We start from the raw sequence: 10,686 nt of genomic DNA on the forward strand, positions 1-10,686 counted from the left end.
GCTAGAAATAATTTATAAACTATTTTCATAATTTCGTTCCTTATACAATAGAAATAAAGATGTATAAAATAAAACATCATAAAAACAGAACCGAATAGGCTAAAAATAAATTCTTCCAAGAATTATAGTAATTAAAAATGAAAAAAAAAAATGACTTATAGTACAGGACTTTGGAATTAAGGCAGGTGTGATTTAATTAATATTTATATACTCATGATAACAACTCTCCTTCCCCAACCCAATGATTTAAAAATCCAAGCCCTATAATTGATGGCACCCTCGATTCCTCACTTTCCATATTTGATAAATAAATAAATATATATAAATAAAATATAAAGAAGGAGGAATCTGAATGTAGGGTTATTGAGTTGTGTTGTGTGAATGCAGTGGTATGGGTGAGCACTAGAGGCTGTGTAATGAATGAATGGTAGAATTGGTTCCAATGAAGGTGGGCGTATAAATGGAAATTAGGCGTACATATAGCAGGTTGAAAAAACTGATGAGGATGCCGTACACGAAAAACATGAACGAGGAAGCCAAAGCCAAAACCAGAAAACCCAAACCCAGTTTCGTTTCTTCTATCACCACCACTTCCCAGACACTCTTCGCCATGGCGCGAAAACCTCTTCTCAAGCAAACCCTAGCTACGCTCTTTCTCCTCTTCGTCCTCTATGCAATCTTCAACGCCTTCTTCTACCCAACCGATTCCTCCGCCTTCGACTCCACCTTCTCCTTCAACTCCGCCTCCTCCGTTCTCCTCGCTGGCACCGGCGCCAAATTCCCCACCGTAAAAGTCTTCCTTTACGATCTCCCCAGCAGGTTCACCCACGGCGTCATCCGCCACCACGCCCTCGCGCGTGGTGCACACTTCTCCGAACAACACGATGACGTCTCCTTGCTCAAGTACCCCGGCCACCAGCACATGGCCGAGTGGTACCTCTTTGCGGATCTCTCCCGAAACGATTCCGGACGATCAGGCTCGCCCGTGGTTCGCGTCATGGATCCCGAGGAGGCCGATTTCTTCTTCGTGCCGTTCTTCTCGTCGCTGAGTCTCATCGTGAACCCGCCTCGACCTCCCGGCTCGGCTGCCAGTTTGGAGAAACCGATCTACAGCGACGAGGAGAATCAGGAGGCGCTGGTGGAGTGGCTTGAGGAGCAGGAGTATTGGAAGAGGAGCAACGGGAGGGACCACGTGATCGTGGCTTCGGATCCGAATGCGATGTACCGGGTTATCGACCGGATAAAAAATTGTGTGCTGCTTGTCTCAGATTTCGGGCGGTTGCGACCCGACCAGGGATCGCTGGTGAAGGATGTTGTTGTACCCTACTCGCACCGCATCAGAACGTACCCTGGTGATGTCGGTGTCGCCGATCGCAAGACCTTGTTATTTTTCATGGGCAATCGGTATCGCAAAGAGGTATTGTCTTCTGTTGTGATTGGGACTTTGGATTTCAATTTTAAGATATTGAATTGTTTATGTGTAATTTTATATTCTATAGCTCTACCCAAGTTTTGAATTCGCTTTTGTCGATGACATTGGGGGAAATTGTCAAGAAGTGCCATTGATGTGGCTGCAATTGGGGTTGGGGTTGTATTGAACCCAAAAATCTTGACATCGTAGCCTAATTCATGGCCGTGGACCATTTTGTAAAACATTGGTTCTACCTGGAACGGGAAAAATTAATTTAGCTTGTACATTTAGAATCGATGGTGGGATGAACGTGGTGATGGAGGGCAAATGAATTTGATCTAGTTGGGAGAGTTCGAGCTATGAACTTTTGAAAACGTCTTTTAGTTATGAATGTAGTTTTAAACAGCAAATTGAAGGATGACGGATGCAATTCGATTTTAATATTTTATTGATGTATTATCGGAGAGCCTCTTCTCAGGCGATCTTCGATTTACATTTGTCTTTGTCTCGGGCCCTTTTAGGTTCATAGGCATGAAATTTCCTCTATTCTGACTGTTTGCAGAACCAGACTCCCTTTCGTTATTTGTTATTTAGTGTCTTAATCAATGCCTCAAATAGGATTGTCTTCGAAGAAAGACAGCACCATAGGGGTACCAAAACAAAAATAAAAAAATACCATCTTTAAATTGTATGTATTCCTTGCTTGGGGTAATGTTGTACTTTATGGTGGTATTTTATTCTGTGTAGTATCTATAGCACTAAGTATCTTCATTAGGTTTCCCCATTTTGTTTTCATTAAATATTCCAGCATGATGCTGTAACAGTAACACTGTTTTCCTTCTATGTGCTTAAATACCTGAAACATCACCGCTGATTTGGATGGTTTATCTTGTATTGATTCCTTGTTGCTCAAATCCGTTTCACAGGGAGGGAAAATCCGTGATATACTCTTTCAAATTCTAGAAAATGAGGAGGATGTCATAATAAAGCATGGAGCACAATCCAGAGAGAGTCGACGGGCAGCTTCACAAGGAATGCATACATCCAAGTTCTGTTTACATCCTGCAGGAGATACTCCATCAGCCTGCCGACTGTTTGATGCTATAGTTAGCTTGTGCATTCCAGTCATTGTCAGTGATAGTATTGAGTTGCCTTTTGAAGATACTTTAGACTATAGAAAATTTGCTGTGTTTGTGGAAACTACTTCTGCTATAAAGCCAGGATATTTGGTGTCAAAATTGAGAGCTCTGTCCAAACAAAGAATCTTACAATACCAAAAGGAACTAAAGGAGGTTAGTAGTGCAGCATAATTTATTTTTGCCACGGTATTTTTTGGTGCCATTACTACTTTTTTTCTTTAACTCCACCTGTTGCATTTTTTAATCCATTGTAAAGTTTGACGGAATCAGTACATAGAAGGATATTTGGTGGACTTTGATTGATATTGCAAATTATAGCTTTTTCCTTATGTTAGGATGCATGGAATTCTGTTAGAATCTAATGTTTTTATTTGTCTAGCTAGTTTATTTTCTGTTTTGACACTCGCTTAGTGTGTTAGCATTATTATCTTTTTATTTCTGGTTTTTAGTATTTATAAATATTTTGTTATATAAGACCATGTATTCAGGGTTACAAGGCTAAGGTGAATAATATTTTTCATTCTTCAGTCACCTCTGTTTCTCTTAGTAGTAGAGTAGGTTTCCTAACATGGTACCAAGAGTGTGAGTTGTCTCTTTTATGGATACTGGTCCTACTTCCACGGCGACCTCATGTTCTCTTTTCCTATTCCATTTCAGAAAAGCTCATTGATACTAATATCTTCCTCCGACAACAAGTGGAGCTTGTGATTTAGGGGTTGAAAATCTTGAATATACCACCTTAGGCACCTAGGATCAGCTTCTCCTTTTGTGGCTTCAATCCTTCTTATTGGCTTCCTTCTTAGCTTGAATCATTGGTTGTCAACACTCATTTCAGGTTTGGGAGAAGATACATGCTCATTTCACTTCTCAAACCAAAGCTCGGGCTCGTTAGCTATGCATCGAGCTTCATACCATGAAGAAATGTGAACTACCAATCAATTAGTTCCTTTTGTGCATCAAAGCATTGGTTCATTCTCTTTATTCAATTGGCGATCCTGTATTTGAATGCGGACAACTCAATATTATCCTTGAAGGACTTTTGGTTGAATGAGTCCTTCCTCTCTTTCATCAATAGTAACCCAGACTTGTTCTTGTTAGACGAAGTTGAATCTCTCCTCGTTACTCAAGAAGCACATATTGCAAAGTTTTGGCATAATACTAACAATATTTCTTTGGATCCCCCTCAAGCAAATTCTCAAACAGCTTCTACTCTCATGTCCACCTTGCTCAGATGGCTTCTTATTCTTCTTTGACTTTTCATCCTCCTTCCTGTCATGGTGGTTGTTTTCAATGTGGCCGAGTCGTGGACGTCGAAGTGGACATGTTGGTCATGGAAGTATTCAATGTCAAGTTTGCAACAAATATGGTCACACAGCAACCCTTTGCTATCATCGCTTTAACCCCAACTATGTTCTTCAACCCTACAATATTCCTTTTCCTCAAAATCTGGCACCGTATATCCTTCATATCAGCCATCATTTCCAGGTATACCACCTCCAAGTGCATTTGCTCATTTTCTAGGCTATCAACTTCCAGGGCCATCCACTACGTATTGCCTTCACTTCACCACTTGTTTTTGCCTTCCTCTTAGGCCCATTACAATACCACTGTATCGGCTTCACAACCCCATGCTTATGTTTCTTAGTGCACACTGGTCTATCAACCTGTTCAACAATCTCAGAATTCAGGAGATGCTTGTGTCTTCCTTGGGAATGGACAAGGTTTGCATATTAAGTATTCTGGTTTTGCAATTCTTTCTTCTCATAATCCTGTTGTTCCTTTGCACCTTACCAATCTCTTGCATGTTCCCTTTGTAACTAAAAAATCTTGTTAGTGTCAGTCGGTTTGCTAGAGATAATAATGGATATTTTAAATCTCATTCCACTGTTTTTGTTAAGTCCCAGGTTGATAACGTTGTCCTGCTATGTGCCTATCTTTGTCTAGATGGTCTCTACTACTTTCCTTTTCTTCTGTTGCATGCCCAGATCGTGTCTCCACCAGTTTCCACCGTTTCCTTTGTTCCCAAATCTCTGCTCTTTCCTCAATACCCACACGCAATTCACTATGTTTTCCCTTTGGCATAATAGACTAGGTCATCCTTCCGTTGTTGTTTTCCATAATGTTCTCAAACGCTGTAATATATCTCCACCAAATAAAACTATGATAGATTTCTATGTAGCATGTAGTATGAGAAAGTCTCGTCAATTACCTTCTAACACTTCCTTAAGCTCTTATACTGAACCTTTACAGCTTGTCTTTTGTGTTCTTTGGGGTCCTTCCCATGGAAAATCTTCTATGGGTTATCATTATTATGTTTCATTCATTGATCCCCATAGTAGATATACTTGGATTTATTTTTTGAAACAAAAATCTAACACCTTAAATGCTTTTAAACAATTTAAATCCTTTGCTGAACTTCAACTCAATCATAAAATTAAGGAAATTCAAAACTGATTGGGGTGGTGAATTTAGACCTGTCACTTCATCACTGTTTAATTTGTCCTCATACTCGTCATCAAAATTGTGTTATTGTACGGAAACATACGCACATATTGTTGAAATGGGTCTTACTCTTCTTTCTCAAGCATCTCTGCCTATGACTTTCTGGGACCATGCCTTTCACACTGCAGTTTATAACATTAATAGGCTTCCTGCATCCGTTATTCCTCATCCCATTCCTTGTTGTACTCTTTAATAAAGAAATCAATTACCATTTTTTCATAGTTTTTGGTTGTGCTTGTTATACTCACACTCTCCCTTATGCAACCAATAAATTGCAGTTTAGGTCCATTTTCTGCACTTTTTTGGGGTATTCGTCGTGTCACAAAGGGTACAAGTGTCTTGGTTCCAATGGTAAAATCTTTAGTTCTAAGGATGTTATCTTTGATGAACACACTTTTCCCTTCACACTCAAACTTAAACTCCTTTATTGTCCTCTTCATCTTCCCACATTTTATCTCATGGGATCATTCCTACTGTTGTTGACTGTCCCACTCAGCATGCTACTCAAGATTCTCACGTTGTTGAGTCATCCTTTGTCTCACATTCTTTACAGCCAACACCTTCCTTTATTGCCTCTGTTCAGCCAACATCTTCCTCTATTAGACCCACCCATCCCGTGCGAACCCATTCCAAATCTGGTATTGTCAAGTCCCATTCCAAATCTGGTATTGTCAAGTCTCGTCATTTTCCTACCTTACTTTTTAGTGTTGCAGTCAAGCAAGCTTTCTCCTCTCGTCTTTGGAGACAAACAATGCAATCTGAATAGGATGCCTTTGCCTTAATAGCTAATGATACGTAGCATCTCACTTCTCTTCCTCCTAGTTGGTCTACTATTGACTGCAAATGAGTATTTCGTATTAAAGAGAATCTGCATGGTACTGTAAATAAGTAGATAGCCTGTTTAGTGGCCAAAGGTCATCAGAAATTTGGGTGTGACTATTCAGAAAATTTTACGCATGTTATAAAGTCTGTTACATTCTGCATCATTCTTACATTGGCTCTTACCAATTATTGGTCTATTCAGTATATTCATATAAATAATGCCTTCTTCAATGGCATTCTTCATGAAAAGGTTTACATAACTCAACCTCCTGGTTTCGAGTCCATTGATTCCTCTCTTGTTTGCAAGCTTCAACATTCTATACATGGTCTCAACCCCCCCCCCCCCACCCCCCCCCCCCCCCCCAAGGTTGAGCTTGACTACTTTTGGGTATTGAGGTAAAACATTTCCTTAACAGTTCTCTGCTGCTCTCCCAAATTAAATACATTCGTGATTTGCTTCGAAATGCTGGCATGGCTGATGCTAAGGGGGTATTTCTACTCCTCTTCAAGGTGGCTTAAAACTCAGCAGGTTCGGCTTACATTATTTTGATGATCCGATACTCTATAGGTCTATTGTTGGTGTATTGCAGTATATTACTATCACCAGACCTGAGATTTGCTACAGGGTCAATAAAGTCTGCCAATTCATGTCTCAACCATTGATAGAATGCAGGAAGGCAGTAAAACGTACATTGCGCTATCTCAAGGTCACATTTCTTATGGTCTGAATCTTCACCCTGCTTCTAATTCTGCCCAGTACACCCTCGCTGCATACTGTGATGCACCAGATGTTGATGAAGGTCAACCTCTGGTGCGTGTATATTCTTTGGAAATAATTTGGTCTCCTAGTGGTCTAAGAAACACTTAAGATTAAACAGTGAAAATATATTTTGAGGCCTTATGAGACCCTTCTCATGTTCCTCATATTTATAGATATGAAAAGCAAATATTGGAGATTGATTAATCATCTTAGCTATAACTAGGTGCAGGGGTTAACCAACACTCAACCCCCTAACTAACACATAATGATTGCCTAGGTACAGTCATTATTTCTATAGAAACAAACACTGGTTCTGAAATTTTGTGCCAGCAGTCTCTTCTAAAGGAGTTAAATATTCCCTGTGCTACATCTAGAGCTGTCAAAACGGGTAACCCGGTCCGACCCGGCTCGACTCACCATGGGTTGATGATTTAGTGAGCCAACCCAACCTGGCTCACTTTTTAGCGAGTCAAAAAAATTCGAACCCAGCCCGGCCCACCACAGGTTGGCGGGTTAAACGGGTTGGCTTACGGGTTCACTTAATTTAAAAAAATACAATTTTTTTTTTATTTTTTTTCAATCAAAACTAAATTGTAATTCTAATTAAAATCTAAATAAACTTTAAGACAATCTAAATATAAACCAAAATAAAAAAAAATACAAATTATTTATGTATTGGATAAAAAAACAACCTAACATGACCCAAATGTAAAGCCAACTTAATAATAAAATAAAAACACTTGTGTGACCCTTTTATCTACGGGTTGGCTCACCAACCCGGTTCACTCGGGTTGGTGAGTCGGGTTCTAGATGAGCCGGGTAAAAAATCAACTTGTAGTAAAGTTTGTAAAAGTTTTTCAACCCAAACCTGTGATGACCCGGGTTGGCTCGCGGGTTCCAACCCATTTTGACAGTTCTACCTACACCTATCACCTACTGTGACAACCAAAGCACTGTTGCCCTCAGTCATAACCCTGTGTTACACACTAGAATGAAGCACATGGAATTGCATATCTTCTTTGTTCATGAAAAAGTGCTGGATTTCCTCCTTAGTTAATACTCATTCCTGCTTAGGATCAACTTGCTGATATATTGACAAAATCCCTCTCTCAAGCTCGTTTCTCTCTTCTGCGTTCCAAACTCAGTTATTGATTATTTTCAATGACTTTGGGTTTGAGGGGGACTGTTAGGATACACAGAATTCTGTTAGAATCTGATGTTTTTGTTTGTCTGCTTTATTTTTTGTTTTGACATTCTGTTAGTTTGTTAGTAGTATTATCTTTTCACTTTTGGTTTTTAGTATTTACAAATTCTGTTTTATAAGACCATGTATTCAGGGTTACAAGGTTAAGGTGAATAATATTTTTCATTTTTCAGTCACCTTTGTTTCTCTAAGTAGTAGAGTAGGTTTTCTAACACCTTATCTTATCCTGATTCTCTCTCCTTTATTATTTTTTGTGTATTCATATACAGTGATGTTTTATTGATCGGAAGACAAGATCCCTCATTATGGTTATGTAACTCGGGAGTTAATTAATTATTAATTATTCATCAGTAATAGGGTGCTAATTTCTCATTGTATTCCTGTTATGGTACTTATACCTTTGGTGTGCGAAGTTTGATTAAGAGCATTAATTCTAGATTGATTGATTATATTTTGAAAATTTCCCCTGGTTACAGGAGCTTTAATTTAGTTTAAACTTGTTTCAGGTTAAGCGATACTTCGAATATGAAGAACCCAACGGGACAGTTAATGAGATCTGGCGCCAAGTTTCGAAAAAACTTCCCTTGATTAAATTGATGATTAACCGTGAGAAAAGGCTTTTTGGAAGGGAATCGGTGTGCTCTTGCGTATGCACAAACCAGACTACGGTTATTAACCTATAGCACTTGTCCTTCTATCAGGTTTGGCATTCCGTGAAATCAGGGTCAGTTTTGTCAGGACGTTCCGAGGTGATGAGGAGACATTTGTATGAGCGATAATGATAGTTGTAAATATGGTTTCTCTCATTTCGCATATGGGTGACTTGACGAAACTTGATAATCTCAGTCTACTCAACAACTTGTCCACCAGGGAATGCGTATGAGATATGCAACAGAAAGTCATGCACAATTATCATTATCCATTACATTAAAATCCTTCCATGTACTGTGGGGTTTGACTCAAGTACGATATGTCGAGTCTTCTGTGCATAGCTTGTCACCTGATATGTACTGCGAGTATACCCAACAAGTTCTGTTGTAGATTCCAGTATGCCCCTTTTAAGTTTAAGCGTTCAGATCTAGAGTAGGAAGGAAAATTAACATTATAGCGCATTGAATTGTACAGGATGAGAATAAAGGCATTATTATTCTTTTGCATCATAATATAGGCTCTTTCTTGGTTTGACTATGTACCAATAGCACTAGTATTGTTGCATCGTTTATTGACGTGGGGCATGATATGGGACTCGTTAGATGTACATTATGCAATTTGGGGAAATTTATGACTGCTGCAATTTTACATGGACTTTTACCGAAATGGATAAAATTTAAACGAAATATTTATATAATGGAAGTCTTGTTTGAAAAAATGTTTGAAAAAATAACATCGTACTTCAATCTAAGATTTTGAATTTTGGTTTTGACAAACACTTCAAATTGAAGAATTTGTGTTTCAATGCTCGATTCTGGATCTCACTTTTCTGTTTTTAATGTGTAGTAGAATTTGTTTTTGTGTTAATTATGGTTTTGATTCCTAAACTATAACATATTTTGGTTTTAGTCTTTATTTTAAAGTTTGAGTCTTTTAAGTTTTTATCCTTATAAAACACATGAATTTAGTTTTTAATATTGGATGAAGTTAACAATTTTTGTGATATTGCAAATGATGTATACGTCTACCATTTATTTTTTGACACATGTTTTCTTTAAAATTATACATGTAAGTTTATCTTCTTTATCATTTTATTTTATTTTGTTTTCTTTTTGTTCTCCCCCTTCTCCAACCATCTTCGTTTCCTTTCTAACCTACATCTTCATCTTCCTTTCTCCCTCCACCATCTCCATCCAGCATCATCTTCCTTCCTTTATTTTCCATTATAGAGTTAATCGATAATTCATTTCTTCTATTTTCATCTTCTCCATCAATTCTCTCCTTTTATTATACTCATCTTCGGACTCATCCAATTTTTCTTCCAATAATTATTTCAACTCTCTCTATCAAATTCAAATCCTTCAAAATACATAATAAAGTTTTTAAGCTTACATTTTTATTTTTTGGAAAAACGATGATGTTTCTACGGGATGTACAAAAGAAATATATAAAATAGATAAACAACTAATGTAGTATTGATATTAATTATGTTTTATTTTTAATACAATAAAAGAACTTAATATTTGGGTGTTTAATAAAAAAATAATATTAATATATAATTAATTTTTAAAGAGTTATATAGAATTTTAAATTTATAAATAAAAGGTAAATGGTTATTTTTTTCTAAATTGATTATATATTAACTAATTTTTTTAACAAATAAATATGACAACAATTACTAAATATCAAACACATTCAATTCTTCAAAATTAATCAAACTAAAATTTTGTATTGAAAATATATATTTTTTTAATATATATAAATAATGAACCTACTATTTGTCCAAAAAATTACTCTAACAAGCTTATTCAAAAAAACAATGAAAAAAGAGCACGAAAATATTAAAAGAAAAAAATTTAAAAACACTTATTCATTTTCAATTTTTAATAATTAAGAATTTATTTTTTTAGAATAATTCATAGCATGAGTATTTAGTTTAAGCTCTTCAAAAGAATGTACTTAATAAATTAAAATTTTTTAAAACTGTTATTTTATTTTCTCTCTGATAAAAGTAGGAGTTATTATTTTAAGGTGAACGGGTCAAAATTTTAACAAAACATTGATAAGGTAGGAGTTATTATTTTTTTGGAATTGGAGAAAGTGAGAAAATTGGTGATGGAGAGGAATGATGGAGATGGTGAAGTAGGGAAAGAGGATGAAGATGAAGGTGAGGAGGGAGAAAAAGGTGCCTGGAGGA

General features: G+C 37.0%; 1 protein-coding gene across 4 annotated transcripts; it reads left to right on the forward strand.

Annotated features, from left to right (window-relative positions):
• The first annotated feature begins 293 nt into the window (after positions 1-293).
• On the forward strand, positions 294-9,026 carry LOC114177766 (probable arabinosyltransferase ARAD1). 4 transcript variants are annotated; one of them, XR_003603203.1, is made up of 5 exons: positions 294-1,417; positions 2,338-2,703; positions 3,386-4,035; positions 4,142-4,271; positions 8,345-8,530. XR_003603203.1 is itself a non-coding variant. In XM_028063280.1 (3 exons), exons 1-3 carry the CDS (start codon positions 461-463, stop codon positions 8,519-8,521), a joined length of 1,500 nt encoding a protein of 499 aa, XP_027919081.1. In that variant the 5' UTR covers positions 294-460; the 3' UTR covers positions 8,522-9,026. The 4 variants fall into 4 exon arrangements, 2 of the variants coding, with proteins under 2 accessions (XP_027919081.1, XP_027919082.1); XR_003603202.1 differs by having other exon boundaries at positions 3,386-4,271; XM_028063280.1 differs by lacking the exons at positions 3,386-4,035; positions 4,142-4,271 and having other exon boundaries at positions 8,345-9,026.
• The last annotated feature ends 1,660 nt before the right edge of the window (positions 9,027-10,686 follow it).

Source organism: Vigna unguiculata, chromosome 3, assembly GCF_004118075.2.
Source record: "Vigna unguiculata cultivar IT97K-499-35 chromosome 3, ASM411807v1, whole genome shotgun sequence".
NCBI lineage: Eukaryota > Viridiplantae > Streptophyta > Magnoliopsida > Fabales > Fabaceae > Vigna > Vigna unguiculata.